The 27227-nt window shown below is 29.8% G+C and overlaps 4 protein-coding genes across 11 annotated transcripts in view; 1 reads left to right on the plus strand and 3 right to left on the minus strand.

The window, feature by feature from the left end:
• Positions 1-1540: 1540 nt before the first annotated feature.
• LOC115234914 (endoribonuclease Dcr-1) lies at positions 1541-15791 on the minus strand. Its single transcript, XM_029806309.1, has 23 exons — positions 15457-15791; positions 15211-15326; positions 14777-14936; positions 14383-14678; positions 13951-14313; positions 13545-13699; positions 13237-13475; positions 12976-13159; positions 12468-12646; positions 12081-12232; positions 11825-11966; positions 11413-11643; positions 11146-11325; positions 10813-11026; positions 10141-10322; positions 9719-9897; positions 9401-9654; positions 8083-9275; positions 7427-7999; positions 5725-5956; positions 3918-4138; positions 2430-2595; positions 1541-2347 (listed from the first exon to the last, which is right to left on the minus strand). The coding sequence occupies exons 1-23, from the start codon at positions 15514-15516 to the stop codon at positions 2094-2096; spliced, it is 5925 nt and encodes a 1974-aa protein (XP_029662169.1). The 5' UTR covers positions 15517-15791; the 3' UTR covers positions 1541-2093.
• Positions 15792-17942: 2151 nt separating this feature from the next.
• Positions 17943-22614, minus strand: LOC115234962 (solute carrier family 17 member 9). 4 transcript variants are annotated; one of them, XM_029806403.1, is made up of 9 exons: positions 22423-22602; positions 21895-22128; positions 21227-21573; positions 20986-21159; positions 20091-20223; positions 19575-19671; positions 19134-19299; positions 18271-18429; positions 17943-18211 (listed from the first exon to the last, which is right to left on the minus strand). In XM_029806403.1, exons 2-9 carry the CDS (start codon positions 21978-21980, stop codon positions 18072-18074), a joined length of 1302 nt encoding a protein of 433 aa, XP_029662263.1. In that variant the 5' UTR covers positions 21981-22128; positions 22423-22602; the 3' UTR covers positions 17943-18071. The 4 variants fall into 4 exon arrangements, with proteins under 4 accessions (XP_029662263.1, XP_029662264.1, XP_029662265.1 ...); XM_029806404.1 differs by lacking the exon at positions 21895-22128 and having other exon boundaries at positions 22520-22614; XM_029806405.1 differs by lacking the exon at positions 21895-22128.
• Positions 22615-23383: 769 nt separating this feature from the next.
• LOC115234949 lies at positions 23384-24789 on the plus strand. 4 transcript variants are annotated; one of them, XR_003883963.1, is made up of 3 exons: positions 23384-23546; positions 23659-23968; positions 24088-24658. XR_003883963.1 is itself a non-coding variant. In XM_029806376.1 (3 exons), the coding sequence occupies exons 1-3, from the start codon at positions 23516-23518 to the stop codon at positions 24534-24536; spliced, it is 411 nt and encodes a 136-aa protein (XP_029662236.1). In that variant the 5' UTR covers positions 23400-23515; the 3' UTR covers positions 24537-24789. The 4 variants fall into 4 exon arrangements, 2 of the variants coding, with proteins under 2 accessions (XP_029662236.1, XP_029662237.1); XM_029806376.1 differs by lacking the exon at positions 23659-23968 and having other exon boundaries at positions 23400-23546; positions 24088-24300; positions 24370-24789; XR_003883964.1 differs by having other exon boundaries at positions 23407-23546; positions 23645-23968.
• LOC115234948 (putative leucine-rich repeat-containing protein DDB_G0290503) overlaps positions 24787-27227 on the minus strand; it is a 6137-nt gene continuing 3696 nt past the window's right edge. Inside the window, exons 1-5 of one of the 2 annotated variants that reach the window (XM_029806373.1) lie at positions 26397-26708; positions 25923-26044; positions 25689-25810; positions 25538-25614; positions 24787-25270 (exon numbers count right to left, since the gene is read on the minus strand). In XM_029806373.1, coding sequence (XP_029662233.1) covers positions 25140-25270; positions 25538-25614; positions 25689-25810; positions 25923-26044; positions 26397-26523 — 579 coding nt within the window. In that variant the 5' untranslated portion in view covers positions 26524-26708 and the 3' untranslated portion in view covers positions 24787-25139. Of the gene's footprint in view, positions 25271-25537; positions 25615-25688; positions 25811-25922; positions 26096-26396; positions 26709-27227 lie in introns of those variants that run through there. The other variant, XM_029806374.1, reaches the window with a different exon arrangement.

Consider the following 27227-nt stretch of genomic DNA (forward strand, 5'->3'; position numbering starts at 1 on the left):
ACATATATGTAGTTTCTAGCAATAAACTAACAAAATAACTATAGAATTGCTGATACGTTACGCGATGGTTTCTTCGGATTAATTCTTCATTATTATACAGATTTTATATGTAATATATATATATATATATATATATATATATATATATATATAATCCATTGAAATATTTCAGAGTCTTTAAGTTTAAGACAAAAATGTTTCAGATAAAAGTTGAGTGTTGAGGGACTCATCTGATGGTTATCTTCACTTGATCTTGGATCAAAGTCCAAAGGATTATTTCAAGGTTAATTTTATTTGTTTAAGGGGTCTTCCTAGTTTGACATTCTGAAAATAAGGCGATTTTGGGGAATTCTTTTTTAAAAAAAGGATAAAATATATTAATTCTAAACTTTGCACGTTTATTAAATAACATTTCAAGTATATCCTGAATATTTTTCAAACAAAAATATTTGTTTGTTTCGGAGTTATAGTAGCCCAACCAGGGTGTCTTAAAAAAAAATTGTTGTTCGTGGCGAACATGATTCCAACCATTATAGTCATCTGAAATAAAAAAACCAAAAAGATTCTCAATCTGTATGAGTGTGGCTATAGCGTGAACTAAAATAAAAAAATGGCAACGTCTCAAAGAAAAAACTTCATTTTTCACCAAAAAATTGGTTAGTTTTGTAAGTCGCAAAATTTGAATTTTGCAAATATCGATTTAATTCTAGTTCACACGATAACCACATTCATACAGATTAAGAATCTTTTTGGTTTTTTTATTTCAGATGACTATAACGGCTGGAATCATGTACGCCATTTTTTTTAGACATCCTGGTTGGACTACTATAACTCTGAAACTCTGAAACAAACAAATATTTTTGTTCGAAAAAAATTCAAGATATTTGAAATATTATTTAATAAACGTGCAAAGTTTAGAATTAATGTTTTATACTTTTCTTTAAAAAAATTCTCCAAAATCGCCTTTATTTTCAGAGCGTCAAACTAGGAAGACCCCTTAAATAAAAACTCCTATTTTTTATTGTATATTCTTATAATCCTTCTTGAGACCTTTTCAAAACACTATAATAAAGTATTTTTTCGAATTAAGTATTTTTCGAGTTATTTTATATTTTAATCTGATATATTTTAATATAAAAAATAAAATATCTCGTAAAATATTTAGTTTGCGATAATTAGTTTTCGATAATCTTACCATAATACTTTTATGTACAGAATAACGAGACAAATCAATTAGTATAAAAAAATAATTGTTTTTAAGAAAAAGTATGTAATTATTTACAATATATTTTTCTAAACAATTAATAAAGTTGAACTCCATATAGCACGTTCACTCAAGGTCAAACCAATGACACCATCTTATGTCCCCCTTCGAACCAAACAACTTTTGTCTGAAACGTTCTTCTGTATCTTTCATATTATTCGAGATATTTGCCTGGGGCGATTAAAATGAAACACCCTGTATATAAAGATTTCTTCTCGTTAGAGATTATAAAATTATCAACAGCACTAGCGTGACTAGAATTTTTAAAGAATGATCGACATATAAAAAACATTTTATTAAATTGACAAATCGTACTTAGAAACACGAGCATAAAAAATATATCTCAAAGTTGCAATATGTTAAAATAGTGAGAACACACATATATGAATATTTCTATGTCGATAATAACATGATAGTAAATGCAAATGTATTTTATAAATAAATACTGATAATAAATCGATTGTCAGAAACGAGATGCTATTGCACACATATTCTTGAATAATATATCCCAATTTATTCACCATTTTCTTATTTGTATTTTATTATCAATCATATGTAAATAGTTAAATTATTTATTCGTATTACATCTAATGTCATTAATTGTCAGAGTGCAATTAATGTGATCAGGCTCGAATAAAATAACTTCTTTAATAAGAATATAGCTCTCGTTTGATAAATCATCATATTGATTTGACATTTTATGTGGATAAAAGATTATATTTTTAACGTTGTACAAGTATGCTCGATGATCTTGCGATGTACATTTCGGCAAGTTTTTGAACGTAATAAATTTGTCATATTCTTTTTCTTTTTTTAATTATAAACTTTGTCACACAGTTCTTTGCCTTGGATAATTCTGCACCTTGCTCTTTAATTTCTTCAGAGCGCACTTGGCTGCTGTACACTTTGCGATTCTATAATTTCGTCCGATACCTTTAAAGGAACCCTTACCAAATACGTCTACGGTTACTCGAACTCTACGACCGTCAGCCAGTTTCTCGGGCCTGCCGAATTTTGCCGTTTCAGGTTCCAATTCCAATAATTCACGGATCGGAGACTTGGGAACATTCGTACTGAATTGTTCTACAATTACATAACATTGTCCTCAATAAATTAGCTATACATCTTAAATGTTTGTTTTAATTGAAATCAAGAGATATATTACCAATTTCTGACTTCATTATCGTATAATAAACGCTCCATACTGCATCAAGAGACATTCCACTATCCAAGTAAATAGCACCGGCTAATGATTCGAAAACGTCACCCAGTGCTTTTGGTACTTCTACGTCTTCGGCTTCCTCACATTCCTCCTCGCCGATCAAGTAATACTAAAATGTATGATGCATTAATGTTATATATATATATAGTTGTAGGGTTCAAAGGGGGCCAATAGACGATCTTATTAAATTTGCCCAGTAGAGCCCAAGTCAATTTTTTTAAATAGAAACCTCCATTTTTTGTTGCATATTCATGTAGCTTACCTCGAGAGCTTTTCAAAACACTATAATAAAATATTTTACATTAAATATTTTTCGAGTTATTTTATATCAATCTCACATATTTTGATATAAAAAATAAAATATCTCGTAAAATATTTAGTTTTCGATAATCTTACCGTAATACTTTTATGTACAGAATAATGAGATGAATCAATTGATGTACATAAAAAAGACAAATAATTGCTTTAAAAAAATACATTGTAAATAATTACATACTTTTTCTTAAAAACAATTTTTTTTTATACCAATTGATTTGTCTCATTATTCTGTACAAAAACAGTATTACGATAAGATTATCGAAAATTAAATATTTTACGAGATATTTTATTTTTTATATCAAAATATGTCAAATTAAGATATAAAATAACTCGAAAAATACTTAATGAAAATATTTTGCCTCTTGAGAATACCAGTCATTGAGAACAGAGAATAATCCAATACATTGGTAAAATCAACGACAAATTGCCGTGATATATATATATATATATATATATATGTTTTTATCAAAAACAAATTTTCTTCAATATACATAAAATTAAGTGGATGTGCAGATATAACTAATCGTCTAAAGCACACTTTAATTGGACGAACAAAAAGTAGTTATTTATTTTTCTTAGAAATAAAACGATCTTAATAATCAATAACGTATTTTTCATGAATATTTGCTATAGAGATAAACAAAATTATAGTTTATTTTACAGTTTATTGGATAATTACAATTTATCACATTTTGAGCTTATTTTCTTGGTTTAATATTATATTTTGTCACTTAAAAATTGCTTGTGAACATCTAGATGTTATATATCATACTTACTAATGTCACACCTTTTTACTAATAAATATTTGATCTTTCTTTTTATATTCTCCCTTGAACCATGTTTCAAACCATAGAAAAATAAAGTTTTACTTTATGTATGATTATATGATTATTATCTCTTTATTTGAGATCAACGTTTTTTAAGTCTTTGCGATGACCACACATACATGCAAACGCACAAAATTTATTTATATAAAAACGTAAACTTTGAGTAGCGAACTAAAGCATTATAAAAAAATCACACATTGATCCTTTTATATTTAAAATTGCCAAGTGTGTGTCCACTTCCTTACTGTATTATATCACATGTTTATAATGATAATCCTTTTTGTACCTCTTCGCTAATGGAATGACCATTTTCTTCCTGTATTCTGACAAAACGATTTATCACTAGACTTAGACCAGGAGAGAGATGACGGAAATACTTATGAAAACCGCATCTCACAGCTAGAGAAGCAAATATTGTATTATTAACTAAAGCAGATCTTAAATCTGTTAAAGCACCTGGCGAATGCTGTCGGGAATCCTCGTATAAATGTCTGGTTATCAAATAATCTGAAATGTAAAATGATACTTCAGTGGATCATTATAGTTTGTTAAGCTTGATCAATAAAACCCCCTGCACACATACATACGTAAGCACGCATGCAGTCAGTTATCATGGAAAATAGCCTCTTGATCAAATTGATGAAAATTTAAAAATTGATAATTATGACTACCTAATTAAAAATTTCTATATTCTCACATATGCATGTGCGTACACATAAAAAAAAGTACAAGATATATTATATATATATACAGTGTGTCCTAGACCACCCGTACACCCCTTTTCTTTCAAAAACTAAGCATTAAAATACTTTATTATAGTGTTTTGAAAAGCTCTCGAGGTAAGCTACATGAATATGCAATAAAAAATGGGGGTTCCCATTTTTAAAAATTGACTTATGCTCTATTGGGCACAACACAAATCCCCGATCCAAAATCTAATAAGATAATTTATTGGCCCCCTTTGAACCCTACAACTTTTGTCTGAACATATTATTAATTCGACCTTACCCTGCGGAAATAAAAGAGGTGATAGATTAAAATGGGACATTTGTATATACACACACATATATATATATATATATATATATATATATGTGTGTGTATATACAAATGTCCCATTTTAATCTATCACCTCTTTTATTTCCGCAGGGTAAGGTCGAATTAATAATATGTTCAGACAAAAGTTGTAGGGTTCAAAGGGGGCCAATAAATTATCTTATTAGATTTTGGATCGGGGATTTGTGTTGTGCCCAATAGAGCATAAGTCAATTTTTAAAAATGGGAACCCCCATTTTTTATTGCATATTCATGTAGCTTACCTCGAGAGCTTTTCAAAACACTATAATAAAGTATTTTGCATTAAGTATTTTTCGAGTTATTTTATATCTTAATTTGACATATTTTGATATAAAAAATAAAATATCTCGTAAAATATTTAGTTTTCGATAATCTTACCGTAATACTTTTATGTACAGAATAATGACTTGATCTTAACGATGCCATCCAAGGTCAAACCATTGACACCATCTTATATTCCCCTCAAAACCATACAATTTTTGTTCAAAACGTTTTTCTCTAAAATGCTTAGTTTTTGAAAGAAAAGGGGTGTACTGGTGGTCTAGGACACCCTGTATTTAGAATACATATACGTATGCATAAATATACATGAAAATAATCAATGAAATATTATCACTCTCACGCGGATGTGACTGCTATAATTTGTGCACTTTTTCTCATATTATTAGTTATATCTTTATTGTGTATATGTGTGTAAGCGCGCGCGCGTGAGTATATATACGTGCTTGCGGTTTTAAAAATAAAATGCATCAAAAAATTAAATATTTAGCATTAAAAGATAATTGCAATACAAGTGTCCTACCCAAACCAGCCCAAATGTAGCATCCAAAGACATTTAATCAATCATTATGGACTACTCATATTACAGATGTAATTAATAACATCTAAAAAAATGCACTAATTAATTGTAACATTAGCATTAAAAAGATGACAATATTTCATATTGATCTATTCTCACAATGTAAGCCAATTTCAACAAGAAACATTTTCCAAGTTAATTACGCAAAGTCCTTTACCTAGCACAGCATCACCGAGAAATTCCAAACGTTGATAACAATCTGTTAATCTGTTTGGTTGATAGGAAGCGTGCGTAAACGCTTGCAAAAGGTAACTGCTATCACGAAATTTATATCCTATACTTTTTTCCAATTCGTCATATCCATCGAGCATCATACGTAACTCATTCTCTGGATCAGGAATGTGTCGAAGTAATGGATTTTGTGGCTCTTCTAACTTCCCGTAACAAATCTAAAAATTTTCATATAGGTGTGTATGTATATATACAGGGTAGGCCATTTTAATGTATCCACTGAAATATCTTAAAATCTATAAGTTTAAGACAAAAATGTTTTAGACAAAAGTTGTATGGTTTCGAGGGGGCCATAAGGTGATACCATTGGTTTGACCTTGAAGAGTTATTTGAAGGTCACATTAAGGTCACATTTAATTTTTTAAATGGAATACTATATATTTTATTGCATATTCTTGTAGCCCATCTTAAGAGCTTTCCAAAACACTATAATAAAATAATTTTCATTAAGTACTTCTTGAGTTATTTTATATTTTATTCTGACATATTTTGATATAAAAAATAAAATATTTCGTAAAATATTTAGTTTTCAATAATCTTACCGTAATACTTTTATGTACAGAATAATGAGACAAATCAATCAGTAAAAAAAAAAAAATTGTTTTTAAGAAAAAGTATGTAATTATTTACAATGTATTTTTTAAAACAATTATTTGTTTTTTTCTTTACACTAATTGATTTGTCTCATTATTCTGTACATAAAAGTATTACGGTAAGATTATCAAAAACTTTTTACGAGATATTTTATTTTTTATATCAAAATATGTCAAATTAAGATATAAAATAACTCAAAAAGTACTTAATGAAAATTATTTTATTGTAGTGTTTTGGAAAGCTCTTAAGATGGGCTACAAGAATATGCAATAAAAAATATAGTATTCCATTTAAAAAATTAAATGTGGCCTTCATGTGACCTTCAAATAACTCTTCAAGGTCAAACCAATGGTATCACCTTATGGCCCCCTCGAAACCATACAACTTTTGTCTAAAACATTTTTGTCTTAAACTTATAGATTTTAAGATATTTCAGTGGATACATTAAAATGGCCTACCCTGTATATGTATGTATATGTATATGTATGTATGTATGATAAGAACACACAACCATATTCTAAATATATTGTACACATATATATACATATATATATTTTATTCGGAGATATTACTGCAAACAAAATTTGACAATTAAATAGACTGTATAAAAATTGATGGAGAGTATACATAGCACTTACGTTTCTTGTCAATCAAAATTTGGAGTCAATTTTTTTTTTTATGTGAGATCATCGCACATGTACAATAAAAAAATTATTATTTTCTAATACCTTGAAAATTTCACATCTTGGAAATTTTAATGTAATTAAATCTCAAATTAAAACTTTGTCAAAGAACGCGACCCGTTTCAAATTATATATCGCGAATAATGTTCCATTATTCACACATACTTCTCTTGTAATTCTTTTTTTCTTTTTTTTTGCACGTTAAGTTTTTTTTGGCTTATAACTTGAAAGCTATTAGTGGCTAAGCATATTATTACTTATAAAAATTGATTATGTAAAGAGTAATACAATAATAATAAATGCTATAACTTGGACAATTTAAAGAGAACTTGTGCAAAATCAACTACTCACTTGTGTCCAAGTAGTTTTGCCCTGTTCATTAGTTCCGTTTACGTATGGTGTACTACCAGGTATTCTTTCTTCCGACTCATTTTCGCTTATCACGCAAACTTCTTCGGTAGGCAAAACATGAATCCCTAACCAAGTCATGAAGAGAAGCGCTCCACGAGGTCCACATGCAATTAAATATGCTCCTATCAAAGCTTCTACACAATCCGCGATACTTTTATCCGGGATACTGTGCTGTGTAATTAAATTATAAGGTATGAAGCATCGCAGATTATCTAAATTGTTCGACAGTCTACTTTCGTTTTTGTCCAATTCACTTTTCATAATCACAAGTTTCTCCTCGGTCTCTCTAACGAGTTGAGTTATTTCAGTAGGATTTACAGCTTGCAAGGTGGGAATGTCAGCTTGATTCCACAGAGCAGAAGGAACACCAGATTCTATCAACGCTTGCTCGAGCTCTTTGGGAACGTAATAACACGGCGGTAGCCAATTATCATGCGGTTCAAACTTAGTCGCTATCATACTTTCGCCGAGCATTTTTTGCCTTCCAAGTCTATAAAGATTTAAATTGCTAACCTAAAATTGAAAATTTAAAGAGAGAATGTTATATTTATAAATAGTTCTAATGCGCTTATATATTTCTAAATTAGTCGATGTACCTGTTTCGATCTTAAATGGCTAAGTTTTCCTTCGTGAATATTATCATATGTGCAATACAAATATGTAGTTATAGCATACTTAAGAAATGAGTCTCCGATCGTCTCCAATCGTTCTAGATTAATGCCATCGTTTGCATTAGACATTGTTAAAGCTTGCAAAATTAAACTAGGACTTGGCCCCGGATGATTCTTTAATTCCGGTTGATAATCAAAACTAAAGAGATTGCCATTTATATAATTGATTTCATCTGGTTTATTAATTTTTTTTGCTATTCGGGTAGAATTAGCAGGCTTCTTGTTTAATACTTCATTGGTAAATTTTCTTGCAACAGTTTCGATATAATCCTTATGTTTATAATCGGATTGTTCTCTATCAATTTGGCAACTCGACGAATTCTTCCTCTTAATCATAATTTCAGAATTACAAGATATGAAAGTACCATCTGTCATTATATCGCGCTCTTTTTTCTTAGCAAACTCATAATGCGCTTCCTTATGTTTCGCAAGTAATAATTCTTCGTCTTTTTCCGCATACATCCAAAAATTATTGTCAAAATTCTTCTCTATCTCTAAAAGATCTAATATCTTCTTATTGATCTCCTGTTTAGATATTTGTTTTTCATCCTCCACAGCTTCCGCAACATTTTCTCCCATATAAGAAATCTTCAGCCCTCTACTTTCGTCTTCACTTTCGTCAGACGTATCGGCAAAGCCGTCACTATATACGTCGTCTGATTCATCGAAATCAGATTCATATGTCGGTGAGCCATATCGAATGTCATTCCAACCAAAATCTTGCGGTAAAACCGTCACATTTAGAGGAAACGATTTCAGATTGTCTGCATTATAATCCATAGAATTCATTTCCACATTATTTGACCATGCCATGTCGTTTGACCATGTGCCAATCTCCAACTCGTCATCCTTCTCAATGTCAGCAATCTCATTTTCCACTTGATCAGTTTTTGTATCGTCGGATTTCAGTTCTCTTTGTTTCTCATTACACATTATGTTCTGTTTATTATTTATGTCTTGGCTAGATGTATTTTGACACTTGTTGGAGATCATATTGTTCGACGGCGAATTACCTTGTGTATTTTCATTTTTTGTTTGTTTTGCTTTTTCCGTTTCCTTTGATCTTTTCAATACTTCCGCTAAGCTCCATCCAAAATCTAATGCCGGCCAATCAAAATCTGAAATACATTTTTGGAATATAATTATAAATGTTATTCTTATATGTAAACTGTTATAATTGTTATATTCCTGATCCCGCCGTCATGTCGAAATATATAGTGTAGATTTCCTACATGATATGCACCTGAATTCAAAACTTGTTGCCCCAAATTTATCATTTGCGCAACTTGGCATCGTATTTGATTAGCGAGCAGTAAAGCATTAATTCTATACAATATGCAAGGTAGGCAAACTGCTTGTCTCCACAAAGACGCTGGAAAAGGATGAATAGCGCACAATTCAGCAACGAGAATTTGTTTCTGCTCTAAATTTTCTCTCTTAGCGCGCTTTGTTTCTTCGCTACTTGTAGGCAAAGCAACACCTTTGCGATTTACATATCTAAAATAAATAATTTATTAAATGTTATCTATATAAATATAGCTGCTTCATAGAGACACCTCACCTAGGAGTTAAAAAGTTTAATCTAGCTGATGTATGATCCACATCTAACAACGATTGTTCTAAATTCTGTATTTGTATACCATATTTCTTCAAGTAATATTCTTCAAAAGTGCTATAATCGTGTCCGGGAAAAGAAGATTTTGGATTCAAGTTTGTGCATATTTCTGCTACATAGAAGTACTGAAGGAAAAAAAAGATTATATATATATATATATACTCGCGCGCCCGCGCGTACACATATACACAGCATGATTCCATATGTACGACGTATATATATATATGTACATATGTTTATGTTTGCTCATTCTCTCTCCCTTTCTATAAGTGTGTGTGTGTATGTGTGTGTGTATCATATATCACGAAAAATAATAAAATATATAAAAGATTTATTAATGCATAATTAAAATGCATTTAAATGTATACCTGTGGTTGATCTTGACTTCTATACCATGGCATGATTACTGCATCGTAATATTTGGAAGGATCAAACTTGAAATTTTTTCTGTCTTCTTCTGGGACCTTGATTGGTACTGCATTTCGATTCTGATAAATGCATTCTAGAAAATTCCAATCTACACTAATATCTGATCCTTCATCTGTCGTAACTAAAAAAAAGTTGAATTTTGCAAGTATTATGTGTGTGTATTTTTATGAAAATATTTTTAAATATTTCTATATCTAAGAAGAAAGAAAGGGATAGATGTGGAAAGGCATAGATGCAAAATTATTAATGTTGATATATTTACATCATTGTGTAAAACTAAGGAAAAAAACACCATAAATTTCACAAAATAAAATACATTATTAATATTTTTAAACAATTATTTGTATGAAAATTAATAACATAATATTAGAAATTTTGATAATATGACAATAAAAAGTCGTGGCAATATATATTTTGCCTATTACATTCTTTGAAATATAAATAATTAAATTTTTAATTATTCTTTCATAATTTTTAAATTAAAAATAAATTCTATTTTATTAGAGTTACTTGCATGATATTAAACTTATTTATTGAAACAAATGTTCGGATTTACGTTTTTCTAAAGAATATAGACTTACGATATATATATATAATAGAATTATACTTACATATTTTTACTGGTACAATTATATATGAATTCTCTGAAGCATTTGGATCGAAGAGCATTAGATATTTCTGTAATCTCAAAACGTTTGTAAAGGTATAGTTAAGGAAAGTATCAACTCTTTCTACCTGAACTTCATCCAAAATTATAGTCTGCTTACTAAGTTTTAATTGCACATGAACTTCACCCGACCTAGTGTAAATAGGAAATGGACACAACTACAAAAGAAAATAACTCGTATACATGTGTGTAATATGTGTTGAAACCATTTATAAATTTCTTCAAGCAATAATGTTTGGCACACGATTCGGGAAGAACGAGTCTAAAAATGTTTCACCTTGGGTATCTCCTTTAATGTAAGTATACCAAATCCAATAGCTGATTCTTCAGGAGGATAAATGCGTCTACCTCGTGTATTTTGTTCTTCGGGCAGAGGACAACTTAATATCATATTTATATGATATAAATAAGATGGTACTCCAACTATTGGCCTACAATCCGTTAATGCTTCAGCTGTCTAAAACAAATTGTGTAAGTTGATGAAAACTATTCACAAAATAATGAGAAGGAAAGAATAACAAATTTTGAAAGAAATAAGCGCAACCTTTTTGTAGTAATATTGTCTGCGTTTCGTCGTCCCAGGTCTAGCCTCTGAAAAGTCAGTCCTGCTTTCATCTGGTAGAGCAGGTACTTCAGCATCTTCAGGCTTGGCTTTAAAATTCTCTTTTCCAATAGGTAACAAATTATCATCTATCTCGTTTTCTCGATGTAGATCGATACACATTTGCAAAGCAGCCATACGTCTAGCCATTGCTCTATTTGGCATTGGATATGACTAGAACATGAAAAAAAAAATGCCATAATATTATAAACATGCGTGTGCGTATGTATAGTTATGATCTTAATATTTATGCTAAACAAAAATAGTCTTAAAATTGATCAAAAAAGTCGAAAAGACATCCAGTGATTCTATGATGTTCGTTATTCCATATAAACATGTAGTTATATTTACTTACCGTAACTACATATTTTAGTGGTGAATTTATGGGAAGTCGTAGAGAGCAAATATACATGGTTGTGTCATGAATATTTACCGTTTTGATAAACCATTCTGGTGTTAATCTTGTAAAAGTATCGCTGGGTAACTTTGCACAATATCTGCATGATTGAGAGCACTAATATTAGCTCATTAAAATAACTATTTTAAACAGTATTTTTTAAGCAATGATTACATTTCACTAATTGTTAATAGCAAATGAAGCATTATATTACCTATTAACCAACGAAATAGCAGAATTAAAAGTAACTTTGGGAGCATCATCTGCATTGAGTGGTTTGTAATGTGGTATCATCGCAGCATACATATCTGCCTCGTTCTCTTCCTCTTCAGTTAGCTCTTTATTAGAACATTTTAATAATAAAGTCTACAAAATAGATTGATGCTCTTCCATTACAATTTTCGACCAAGATTGGCACAGATAATGAACCACATTAAAGGTTGATAATAAAACTGGTATACACTAAAGTTTATGAATAAATTAAACAGTATGTACAATACTGTACGATTCAAAAAGATAAGCCAAGTATAAAATAAAATTTAATTAATTAAATAAGCATGTTTATAAGATGGATTATAAGATTAAATTCTGTGAGTTATACCTTTTCTATATATTGATATTGAGCTAATTGCCATATAAAATCTTTAGATGCTTCTTGTGGTACCAATAGTATATGCAAAGCATCTACAGCTCTTGCTCTGCTCTTGCACTGCACATATGATTGATAATTCTTTGGGAAATCATATCTCATCACAAAATTACATTTTGGAATGTCAATACCTGTAAAAAAAAAAAGCGGAATGTAAAGATACTGTGCTTAACAAATTACGATAAATATGTTAACTTAAAAAAAAGTGCCATATATAAAAAAATAAATAAAGTAAATAAATAAAAAAAAAACCTAAAACAGTAATATAAGAGAACATGTATGTACAATGTTTCCTGCAAACATGGCTATATTTTGCAACCTGCAAAGGAAAACTTAACCATATAAACTTTTTTTTCTTTTTAGACCCTGTGAATCTATCTTTAAAAAGCAGATCCTATTTTTTAGGAAAAATACCTAGTATAAATAATATATAATATAATAAAATCAAGTTTTTACAAACCTTCTTCTAAGATTGAAGTTGCAATCAATAAATTGCATTCATGAATTCTAAATCGCTTTAAAACTTCCTCCTGCTTTCTATGCTCCATTTCTAAATCTCTCGAATAACTAACATCGTCGTTAGTTCTTTCGATTGTATAAAGAGGTGATAAAAAATGCAAGTCTTCGTCATGTTTACATATTTCCTACGATATTATTAATATTTAAATTCACAATTATTTAAACAATAATTTAAAGCTATTGCAATAAGACTCATACTTACGCTTAGCAAATAAAATAAAACTTTTGCTGTAAAGCCTTTATCCACAAAAATTACTCCACAAAGTAAATCAGGATCTGTACTACTGCATGGGTAACGTTGCAATTTGAATGTTTTTCTGCAATTGTCATCGTTAAATTTCCAATTAGCGCCAAATCTTTTCAACTGCGCTGGTTTTTCCTGAGTTTTTGAGAAAGAGATATCTTTGTCACTTCTTGCGATACAATTCTTTAAATTAATATCTGGAAAAAATATAACTTATACTTTAAGATATATTATTGTATACTTTATACATTAAGAGAGATTCTTACCAGAGCTTGCCTTTTTTTCTAAAGTGTTAGTCTCCTTAGCATAGAAAGGAGTATAAATTTTCAAGATTTGTAACAATCGATGAACTTTTGGAGTACTATATTGATATATCCTTTCTTTCTCGGATAAACGTTGAAATTCATTATCGCAAATGGCACTGTAAGATTCATAATTTTAATATTATATTCCATAATAAGAAAATAGAAAAAAAAACTATGTAAAATACATATTAAGAGAAATATGCATTTATGGTAATGTGCATATACAGATATTTCTTAAAAATACAAACATGGCTATAATTGGCAACTTAGGGAAACTCAACTCAACTCAACTCAACTCAAATTTATGTCCATCAAAGCTAATTAGTATGTGGATATCGATATCATAATCATTATTATTAATTCTTACCGAATTTTTATAAAAACAGATGCCATCATATTTAATAGCAGATAATGCCTCTCATAAGGAGTTTTAATCTTCAATTTTTCTGTTAAGAATAATAATGCCAGAGCAGCGCGATCTGCACACCAAGGTCCAAGAGTTTCTAATATATGCAAAAAATCTTGCATCATCTCAAAGGGTTTTTGTATAGGATCAGGGATTTTTTGAATATCTTCATAAAATTCCTCGGTGTAAATCTCCATTGGATCATACCGATGATCGCGCAAAAATTCGATAGCATGTAGCACACAACTTTCAAGCATATTATACAAGTCTTTCTTTTCTCCTTTGTCATACTCCACAATGTACTCTCTTGGTTTTGGGCTATAACTACAAATAATTACCAGTTTCTTAGACATTTTCTCTATAATAAGAAAATTATTAAATTATTAAGCTTACCGTATTACTGAAAGGATATCATTAGCGGTTTCTACACTACATTGAAAGGCAGCTTCTACTTTTTCTATTTCTAGGCCCAATCTTCCAGATTCTTGTGTCAAGTTAAACACAGGTACCGCCAATCCAATTATTCTAGGAACATTGTTGCACAATAGAAAAGTTTGAAGGACAAACTTTAAATTGCTATCTTCGATAGATTTATGGCACTCATCCACTATGACTAGATTTAGATGACATGATAAAAGTTTGCTTTCTGATATTAATTGTGCGTAAACTTTTGCTGTTCCGACTAATACCTACATACAAAATAAAATGTATCGCAAAAAAGAAATACTTATAATAAATTTTATCTTAATCAATAATAAATATTTAATAAATAAATATCTTCTCTTACGTGAGATCTTTCAAAACTTTCAGCAAATTCCTTAAATATATCAGAATTGCATGCTAATACTTTCAGATCTGTCAATTGTTTTATATAAGTTCCTATTATTGTACATTTATCTTCATCATTTAATATATATATTGCTCGTTTTCCACCATCACTTATTGATCTATGTATATAAATGAATAAATTCGAATATATTTAGTAAATTTCATATTTATTTAATATTTAATTTTATATTTACTATATCTTATTCAAAATATGATATATAGAAAACACTTTCATATACTTCTATATAAAGATTTAAATTTTTACTAGAATGTGTGTGTATAATAGCACAAATATTTTTCTTAACAATAACTCTTTTTTCACATAAACATTTTTCTTAACAATAATTCCATAAATATAATTTGTTGAAACATAAATAGAAACTTTACTGTTACCTTCTGTTATTAGTAGCAAATTCTTGAATCAATTTTATAGCAAGAAATGTTTGTTCAGAATTTTTTCCTAAACAGGCAATTATGTTCTTTTCTTTTGCCGCATAAAGGAGTTCTACCTACAAATAATTATCAACAAAATACCAAAAGACAATTTGTATCATTATCCATAATACAGAATTTGTATGTAATTTCTAATATTTTATTTATGATTTCCTTATCTCTCAAGCATTGTTAAAAAAAACTTACCTGATATTCTCTGGGAGTAAAAGATTTTGTATAAACCTGATCATTTAGTGGAAATGCCATGGAATCTATAGTAGCTCCTTTATAATTCTTACAATAACAATTTTTCCTGATAACTATCAATAATTGCTTATTATTCAGTAAAATTGTAAAAAAAATTAAAGAAAACACAGTATTTGCTGTCAAATTGTCCGTTGGATAATTACACTGACAAATTTGAAATCATTGAAACTTAAGCTTAAGCTAGGTTAGACTACTGAGCATAAGGGCTCTTGCACACAAAACCATTGAGTAAAGAAGAACAGGAGGGAATGTATCGGTAGTAAGACTAGGCTTATCGCGAACGGTAGTACGCATCAGAGAGAAGAATGAGAGTCGCCACGCTGCCGTTTTTCGTGTAACGCTTTTTCTATGTCGTACACTAGCGTCACGTACGTGGCGACTCTCATTCTTCTCTCTGGTACGCATAGACATAGGTCTAGTTTCCATCGAAGCAATAAAATTAATGGCTTCTGCACACAGGACGCTGAAACGCTTGCCGCGCGGCAAAAGGCGACGCGGTAACCAATCAACTTATAACTTTTCCATTAGAGCGAAAAATTGATTGGCTATCGCGTAGTCTTTCGCCGCGCGGCAAGCGTTTCCGCGTCCTGTGTGCAGAAGCCATTAATTCGCACCTAGTGCGGGGTAGAATCAAATTTATACAACTAAACATAACACTATATATGTACGAATATTCAAGATGGCGACGAATTGGTCCAAGTTATTCCATTTGGCAAACCTGGCCACATACGGAACATTTTTTGTGACCATTTCCAATCTAAGGTAGATAACTCTCCTTATTCTTCCTTCATGGATGAACCGATGGTTAAAATTAGTTAAGTTCCGACTGACAACGTGTCGGGTTCGGACGTGTTTTTGCGTGCTGCGTATGTTTTTTGTCTGGACCTTTTTTTGGACTCCATCCTCTCTTAGAGGAGTTTTGCTTATATTCTACAAACCCATAAGAAACAATGGTGTATGGGCGACTAATTCTTCTTCTTCTTTCTTTTATGGCTGGTTGGGCATTAGTCGCCCATACACCATTGTTTCTTATCCCTTAGAGGAGCATTTAGCGATAAATGTGAGCTCAAAATACGGGTCTAGGACTCTAGTTTCTCTATTTAACTTCTCTCTCTTCCGAACATCGCTTCTAATGGTTTAATGTAACAACTATTGTAATTGCCCCAGTTCATATTTATAAGGTCTGTTTTTTTTTAACAACTATGAAAGTTTGATTTTTTCTCACCGCCGCTCCCTTCTCCTCCCTCTTTCCCCTTATCTTTAACGATAAACGATAGCTAGTACTTGTTTATTTATTTTATATATCTATATATACAGGGTGAGTCTTTTTAATCTTAAGACTCCTGAGTAGTCACCGTTAAGAACCGTTCTATTTGTAGTATTATATTTTTGGGCGAGTTTTTTAATTCATCGATTGATCAATCGCATATGATGCGCAAGTACAGCTAAGTCCTGTATTTGCTACATTTGTGCATCATGCAATTGATCAATCGATGAATTAAAAAACGCCCTTTACATTTTTTGAATTTCCTGAGACTAAGCGATGCGCTCCTTAGTTACGATGCGGCGATGCGTTGTTAAGGAGCGAGGGGTAAGAGGGGAGCAGTGAGCAGTAGGCGTGAGCTAAAAAATCCAGCCAAAAGTTACAAATAAATCTCAGTTCACTTATATGGTAAGTCGTTGGACAGGGTTCTTATTCCTACCGCAACATCTTTATTCTCATGTCGCTACCGTCAACTCAGAGTTTCACGGCGAGTACTCAGGAGCCTTAACAGGCAAATATCTCAAAACCTGTAAGTTTTAGAAGGAAACTTTTTAAACAAAAGTTGTTTGGTTCTGAGGGAGAAAAAAGATAGGAATATTAGTTAGATCTTGGGTGGCATTGTTAAGGTCATATCAAGGTCACATTGAATTTCTTAAATTGAAACCTCTATTTTTTATTGCATATCCTTATAGCCCTTGTCGAGACCTTTTCAAAACCCTATAATAAAGTATGTTTTTATTAAGTACTCTTTGAGTTATTTTATATTTTAATCTGACATATTTTGATATAAAAAATAAAATATCTCGTAAAATATTTAGTTTTCGATAATCTTACCGTAATACTTTTATGTACAGAATAATGAGACAAATCAATCAGTAAAAAAAAATTGTTTTTAAGAAAAACTATATAATTATTTACAATGTATTTTTTATTTTTTAAACTATTATTTGTTTTTTCTTACACTAATTGAAGGTCTAACTAATATTCCTATCTCTTTTTCTCCTCAGAACCAAACAACTTTTGTCTAAAAAGTTTCCTTCTAAAACTTACAGGTTTTGAGATATTTGCCTGTTAAGATTAAAGAGACTCACCCTGTAATTCAATGTTTTTCAAGAATAAACGAAAAATAAATAAAAAGCTTATATAGAATAGCTGATTACGGTTTCGCACTTTTCATTTTGCGATATTTATAATAAGTATTATCAATTATTTTCTTCCCTTTTTTTATATGCACAAAAGCATGTTACTAAAAATTTTAAGTGAAATACGCATTGACTGTACAGGACATAATTTATATAATTGCTTGACCCGAGCCAAATAATATATACGTTACACATCCTAAAGCATCGATAACAGCGATAAGTAAAAAGACAACATGCCAGCTGTGTGTCACATGTAAAATATATCCGGAAAAATATACACCGAGAAAACCTGAAAAACAATATATTACATTATTTGCTAATGGAATAGGTTATATTGATTACACATACCGGGTATCGCACCAACGGTATTCATCAGACCAAATACACTGCCGGAATGTTTTGGTGCAAGATCCGAAGGATTTACAGCAATAGCATTATTATGGAAGCCTGAACCACCAATAGTCAGTGCAAGACACAATACTGCGCTTTGAAAACTTTTCACTTTTGCTGCAAAGAAAAAGACAGAAAAGAAAATTGACTTATGTGATTTTACTTCTATCTTAACAATTATTATTAAAGCTCGAACATCAGTTCCCAAATATTAACAAAAAAGCATTGCAGTTAAATAAAAATTATAAAAAAATTGTACATAAAAATATGAATATGTATAAAAATTGAAATATATAATGATTTAATTATACCCTTACTCTTAACTTTTCTTAACTCAACTAATTAGTCTCGAGCTTTTATAAACTGGATTTTGTTCCCTAAACTATTATAATTTCGTTAATTCCGAGTCATATTAATGGAACTGAGCATTATTTCTATTGTGCAAGTTTTTTCTGTCCTTTCTATATTAATAGCACATGTAGAAAATGTGTTTTACGAATTGAATGGAAACCTACAAATAGATCCGATTTACCCGACTTTTAACTGCCAGGATTAAGAGAGTTCAACTGTACGAATTACAACACTGCAATATAATCAACATCTAAGCCGCTTTAAATTATTTACAATTTGCGACAAAATTCAAGACAGAATTTTATTTATAATTTTGTGACATATATTCTTACTATATCCTGATGATATGTATTTTACATATGTATGTACGTTCCATGTTAAAATATTTTCTGTATTACACAATACCTGAAATTAAGTTTCTGTCTCAAATTTTTTTTTAGATAGGCTTTAATTATTAAATGTAAACTTACTCAAAAATAAGAGACTCCCAATTTCAGTGACAAAACAGATCGTTTGAATTGTCTTGCGCGTCAAAGTCACAGAATAACCCGCTTTAATTATCCTTTCCGACATAACTTTTCCCAAAAATGTACAAGGTAGCATCGATAACCATGGTATAACATTGACAACCCAAATCTATTAAATTAAATTATTTAACATTACAGTAATAAAAGTTATTTAGTTTTTAGCTATAAATCTAACATATTTTCAACTCTATTTTTATTATAGAACTATTTTTGCAGATCTTTCTATAAAATACTACATTGTACAATACTTTATATGTTTAATAGATAAAAGCATATCTCAATTAAATAACTCTATAAATTGTTATAAACATTTTTGCTTGTACTATGTGTAGAAAACCACTTTTTGAGAAATAATACTCAATGAAAATTAAATAACAGAATTACCTTAACTTCGGGAAATATATCATGAAAATATGTAGGCATCCATGAGAGTAATACAAAAAAACAATTATTTTGACAAGCATGTCCAATAACACAGGACCTGAAAGTCATGATTAATAGTCACAAAGCATATAAGACAATCAATTTGAGATTGTTATGTTGTACTTACAAAAACTTATAATATCACAGTTCTTTTGCAATTTCCACAATTGAAAGATTCGGAATTGGATAAGCAAGAAATTTCTTAAAAACAAATCAAGCATTTCAGCAATTAAACTAAAGCACACATGTATAATTTGCAATGTATGCAAGTTTACGTTATTTTAGGGCACAATCATAATTCTCTAGGAAATATACATGTAACGCCTCTCCCTCTCGCCCCTCTCTCTTTTTCTCTCTCTCAGCAAATTAACTATGAAGAAAATTCGTTCTATCTTTTGTCTTCAAATTACAAAAAAAAACATATATATATATATGCGTGTGTGTGTGTGTGTGTATAGTTTCTTGCACCATGATTACCAGAAAGGAGACTTTGATAAAAGCTTGAACCAAGGCAAAGTGTAGCTAGTGTTTGACTTAGTAGAAATAGTTCTTCCCTTAAATGGCAGAATGTGGTAGCTTAATAAGGTTGTCCATGCCAAACTCATGCCCCCTATATCAATAAATTAATAAACATTACAAATGTATACAACTTTCAAACCAATCAGTTTTAATACCAATAAACTTAACAAAGAAATACAACAATAAACTCTCTATTAAATTACAACATATATCATCTTTTGTCTATGCATTCTTTGATTAATTTGATATTAATTTTGCTTTAACAAAAAAAAAACAAAAATCTAATAATTATAAGTAAAAATGAAAGATACTTCGGCAATACAATAGACAGTAAGACTTTAGTTTTCCTTTTTTTTTTTAATGGTATACCTTAACAGAGTCATGAGTTTTATTTTGTGAGCTAATTACGAATATTTGAGAATTAGTTTGAAAGATATAAATAGTTTAATCAGAGAGCTTCAGCAAATAAAATAAATTCTCTTGATATTTTCACTAAGAAAAAATCGATTCGAAATCTGTCGAAACGTCCAAAGACGAAAAATGATTTGCTAAATCTGGATAGAACAAAATTACATTTAGCTACATCAAGTTTCAAGCAATACACCAAGGTCCATATAAAAAAAAATTAATTCCACATATGTGACATAAATTATTATTATCATTGAAATATTAATTCTTAGATATATTTTTTCATTAATTCTTAAGATTGAAATAGTCTTCAAAATTGAAATCACATTTCGTATTTAATAAATCCTTGTTCCAAATTCTCTCAAAATTTGATGTATTTTCAGCAAATACTAGATTTGTTCTTTTTTTAACATTCTGTTTCTATTATATATAAAATATATTGTACCTAAGATTCGAAAGACAGTCATCCAGTTATAATTCTCCAAAAGATAAGAGCCTAATGATCCAGTGAGTAATGTGCCCAGAGCAGATCCTGATGTTAACAAACTAAAAAAGGAGGCACGTTCAGCCTCATGCAAGCGTTGACTAATCAAGCTAATCATGCTAGGAAAATGCATTCCTGTAAGTGACAAGTGTTGTTATCTTCAATTGTCATTAGTGCGGCAACATAATGTAGAAAGAACTACCTTGAAACGCTCCGTTTATCATTCTCACCACTGCAACAAGCAAAACGGAAGTCTGATCATTGGAAAAAAATTCTATAATTTCTGGCATGAAAAAGGTCGTTACCGACCAACCGAGGGCAGATATCCATAATACTTTCTGCCCGCCGATTTTGTCACTAATATAACCGCTAATCACTTGTGTCAACGTATATCCCCAGAAAAAGCTCGATAGTATAATGCCAGATTCAGGTTTTGACCAATGCTTTTCTTTACTGATGATTGGCATCAATAAAGGGATAGATGTACGTGTAGCATATATCAAACATGTGCCACACAACAACGACAGAAACCATTTCCGTTTCTCTTTCCTGAACGAAAAGAAATGACAGCTCTTATATTCTGATAATAAATATTCTGCTGTTCTATGTGTGATGTGCGAGTTTAACAATTGATAGATATTAAAATTTCTACATGCTGAACGATATTGTATATATTATCATATTGTAATTTTGAATGTGTGTCATATATGTATATAACAAAGATTTATTTTAAAAAATAATAATTGATAAATTATAAAACTTATACGATTTAAACATTAATCGACTTCTTAGTAATTTTAGAAATTGTTTCCATAATTATATTTCAAATCGATATATGAAATACATCGACAAACATCTATCTTTGATTACCTCGGCCATGACGATCCACTTCTGTCATCCAACGGAATACCCAGCGAAATTTGTAATTGCATTGTTCGCGGATTCGTTAAGCTCATCAACGCGATCGTTTTAACTTAATATCAATTTGTTAAAATATCGGCTTTTTTTCAAACATATTGACAATTTCGTAAAAACACATCGTGATTCTCATCGCGTATTTAGTAATCGATTAATGTACGGCCAGAGTCATCGAAACTTATTATTCTAAACATTATTAAAAACGTTCTTATTTAATTAAAATTTTAGTTTTAATAAAAACTTTCCCACCGGAATTTCAAGTATTATAAAAGCTATTTAAGTTAGATTAAGTATTCATTAACGGATATCCGCATCCTTTGGACATATTACCATGCCTCCTTTATATTTCTCATTACGATAACAATTTCTGTACTCTTTTCTAATGACGGTTTTATTTTATAATCACAGAAGAGAATAATGTAAATATTAAAATGTAACCTTAATCTTAATTTGGAAATGTAAAATATGGTATGTATCTACCGACTGACAGGCAACCGCTTTCCTCGCTAAACAATTCGGTTTTTCTAATGCTGTTTACATTATGCCAACTAAATTACGACATGTATTCTAAGCTCACATTTATTGTTAAATTTATCTTCGAAATTATAGCCAAATGCCGTCTAGTTTACATGAAAAATGTGGCCATGGGTCTGTTCTTTATTTGTTCTTATCTGTAGCGGGATTCTCTAAAGGTGCCTTTACATGGCAGCGTCGAGCGTTAAGCGTCTGCGCAGAATATTGTTGCCCAGAATTATATTTATTTCATTTATTTCATTTTATAATAGATGTGTGTGTGTGTGTTATTATTATTATTAATCAAAAATATATTATAAAACGTTATTACTCTGGCAGTAAATTAAAATAAATTTAAAATATAAATGCAGAAAATTATTTAAAGGAGCAGTATGTTATAAACATGCAGAAAAAAAAATTATGAAAATTATATCTCTTAATCCTTGATTAGATTCTAATAGAGTTTTCAAATGTAGCAGGTTTAATCGCTCTCAGAGTGATTAATGACGTCATTGCATCGTCTCTGCCAATAAAAAGCTTGAATTCATAGTAAAATATAGTGATTAATTGAACCGGGTTAACCCGTTCATTCGTAATAGATGTCCTTTTCTACGTGGGCATCGGCCCCAACTCCTTAAATAAAGGCAAACGCTCGGTCTATAGATATACTATGTCTATGGGAGCGCACGGGATCGTTCCGTTTCAATCCATGCGCAGTTCATGCGCGCATGGGAACGGTCTCCCACCACAACGCCGCACGCCGTATCATATCGTGCAGGGCTGCGTTCGAGAACGTCGCCCATGTGCACCGAGCGTCGTTCTATCTTTGTTATTTACTGAAAGTTGAACAAAGATAGAAATGCGATATGCTGCGTTCATGCGTGAAACGGAACGCACCCTATATAGAATTCTACTCATGACTCATCTTATCTGCCTCTCACTCTACTCATGCGGCTCCCCTTCTACTGCCATCAGCAGTCCATTCTATATGTTGATGGTACAACCGTGATTGAAACGCAGCCAAAGAACAGACCCATATTTACGTCATGAGTGCAGTGTAATGCGACTGATCACATTCGCTATACAGAAAAGTAAATAGAAAAAATCCGCTTTTTTTAGAAGAGTCTCAATATATTGAACTTATAAATAAATATCAATTTATATTTTTTATATCAATATGTAATAGTAGATAATCTTTTTAAGCGCCACTTTCAAATCAATTGTGGAAGTCGTAACATGCATATGCATATTTATTAAAAAATAGCCGGATTTTAAAAAATTTATATTTTAAATATCTGGAAGAAATCTCTTACCAATGGCAGATGTAAAGTAAATATACAACTCTACTGCCTTTGAAAAACTACAATTTAACATTAAGCAGTGATTTTACATGTTGCTTATTTTATCTTGCTTTTCATTTTCCTATCGTCTATTTGAGACGGATGAGGAAAAATTATTTTATTTTAGGCAAAGAGTGCAGACAACACGATATATAATTTAATAATTATGTATTGTGAGTATATTTCAATGTTATATACTATATCGCACATATGTACTTTTTACTCTTTTATATACCTTTTATAATTTTAAAAGATTGAAAGAGAAGTAAGAATTAATAATGTTTATTTTCAGATGAAGAATGTGCCAGAAAATGGCAAACGTTTTTATACCATCCCAATGTTTGTATGTACATTCTCAAATTTAAGGAACAGTTTCTCCATAATCCATTTCTGCAAGTGGTTACCTTTGTTGCGGTAACATCGTTATTAACACCTATTTTTCTCTTTGTTATATTTGCTATTATCAGTGCTGTATTTGCATTTATCGGTTTTATGATGATTCAAGGTGAGAAATAAATTTTTATTTTTTGTTGCAATTCGTTATACATTCTTGTAAGATATGTTATATTTTCAGTGACAGTATTGGCTATTGGTGCAAGTATTTTAAGCTGCATATTTTTCTGCATTGCTAGTACTTTTATAATGATAGGATTATGTGTCCTCTTTTCTTCTCTTTTTATCTATTATATATTATATTATACAAATCATGCATTTAATCTCTTAACCTATGGGAGAGCCTGATTAAGAAATTTAGAATATAGATTGTTATGTTCTTAATGAGATCTAAAAAAAATTAATAAAAATTAAAAGAACATCTTTACCACAAATTATAGATTTACTTCATAGATCTACCATAATCATTTTCAAACATACATACATGTATGCTTATCTTAATTATAGTATAAACGTATTTGTGTATTCTGAAAGTAATTAATTCAAAAACATCTAAATATAGAGGGATAATAGATTTAAATAAATACAAAAATTGTATGGTGAGCGCAACATATTTATTTTGACTGTATCCAAAGTTTGATTTTAGTATATTATTTTCGTGAAACAAATGTAGTTCCTTCAATAAAAATTGTATGCTTTGCAATAGCAAAAATAATCCTATTTATTAAAATAAACTATACGAATTATCAATTATTACAAGAATGTGTAATAAAAAACAAATAAACAAATGCATTAATCTTCAATAGTTTTATGATTAATCAATGTTACATTGATTATTAGTATTGAGCAAAGCTAAATTAAGATATAATAAACTTGCGACAAAAAAAATGCTCTGTTTATAAAGCAAAATGTATACAGAAGCTTATAACTATCATATTAGTTACAAAGTATTTAAGAATTTTTGTCTCTACCTTTGCTAGTAGACAAATATATTTCGTGCCACAAAGAATCTACTAATTTGTCATTAGTATCTTGATTTTCGTGACAAAAGTAATGAATATAATCACATTTATTTGAAACATCTGTATCAAGAGTTAAGAATTATTTATTATCCACAATTTTTCTAATTTCATTTAGAAAAAAGAGAAATTGCAATATTAAATATACTTTGAAGTGTGTAATGTGCTTGCATATATATATATATATATATATATATATATATATATATATATATATATATATATATATATATATATTATATATATATATATAAAATACACACACACACACAATGTATGTGTGTGTGTCATTTATTAAGTTATTATGTCACAAGTATTGAAAAAGGATACAGCCTGTTACACTATGTTTTGTAGCTTCATAATCCCATTGAATCCTTGTTAAATCTTTGTATAATTTTAATTTTTTGCTATAAAACAAAACAATATAAAACAAGATAATTAGAAAAACAAGAGTATATCAATATGGAATCATGATACATACTTTCCTAGCTCCAGCACTTGCTGATCTTGTAAGTTTGGTTTAAAAGATCTCAAATTGTTTCGTTTTTCCTCCAACTGTTTAATTTCTTGTAAAAACTTTTTTCTTTCTATTTCTAGTTTTTCCTATTAAAACAAGCATTTAGCAATAATAGAACATCCGAGAAGATTGGATGAAAAAAATATAGTTAATACACTAATGTTAATAAATAAATAAATAAATGTACAATATACTTACTAAATAAGCATTATGTTTCGATAATTCATTATTTTTACGCTTCAAATTTTGAGTTTCTGTATATTGCTTTTCTTCCATAACAGCTAATTTTGATGTTAATTCTTCAATCTTAAATTCATCTTCTATAAAAATATGAAAATTATATAATCCTATGTAGCTTGAACTTTGAAGATCTATATAATTTACGAGAATTTTGTTTATAATGTTACATATCGTGTAAAACCAAAAAAGGAAATATTTAAAGAAATATAATATACAAAATATTTATCAGGATATACACACAAGTTATAGGACATATGACACATTACAAATAAATTTTGAAGTTTATTACACAAATTATAAATCATTTAAAATAAACTTGAAGCCTCAAAGCAAAAAATAATATACAATAGCTTTTGCGATCTCTTTTCCATTTTTTTTTCCTTGTTAATCTAATCTAAACAATTCTTTATATTCGCGAATAATAAAGTTTACCATTAAATCGGTGTTGGTCTTGACTTCTATTAATTTTATCAACAATTTCTGCCTGTAACAAATTTTGAAGTACTAACGTATCTGTTTTTATATGCTTTGCTTTCAGCTGTATTATTTTTTCCATCATAACTGGCTCGTAAAAACACAAAACGTTTTTGATAAACTTATCAAAATGACGTGAATGACGTTAAAATTCAAAATTGCAAGGCTCAATTATCTATGAGGCATGAGGGCTTATGGCAGACACTGAATTCTATACATTATGGTGTAAGTAACAAGGTGTGCTACTGCGCAGGCATTTCTACTGACCAATAAGAGAGCGTGACAAGATTCCGCCATTTTGTATAATTGAAATGGATATTAAAACGAAGATTCGGGCAAGAAAGGGTTTTAATGAAAGATCTTTCGTGTGTAATTATAATTATGATGAATATATTTTTAAAAAATAATAAATACACATAAATATAAATAAACAAATATAAGATACATAAACACATATAAGAAACAATAAACATATAATAAACGATAGAGAATACATAACAGATAATAAACAATATAGAAGATATAATAAAAATGAAATTATTTTTTATTTTTGAATTTTTTTTTGTATTGCATTCACAAAACTCAACTGCTGCAAAACTGTGCATAACCTGTGTATCATGAGACTATTTCGTTAACATTGGCCGCGTTCAGCAGAGAGAGCGCTCAGTTATCGGTTGCGTTCCGTTTCACGCATTAAGCGCATAGATCGCCTAGAAATCTATAGTTCATGTAACATATATTATAGATTTCCAGGCGATCTATGCGCTCAATGCGTGAAACGGAACGCAC

The sequence above is a fragment of the Formica exsecta genome, unplaced genomic scaffold (genome assembly GCF_003651465.1).
Source record: "Formica exsecta isolate Colony F162 unplaced genomic scaffold, ASM365146v1 scaffold21, whole genome shotgun sequence".
In the NCBI taxonomy this organism is placed as follows: Eukaryota; Metazoa; Arthropoda; class Insecta; order Hymenoptera; family Formicidae; genus Formica; species Formica exsecta.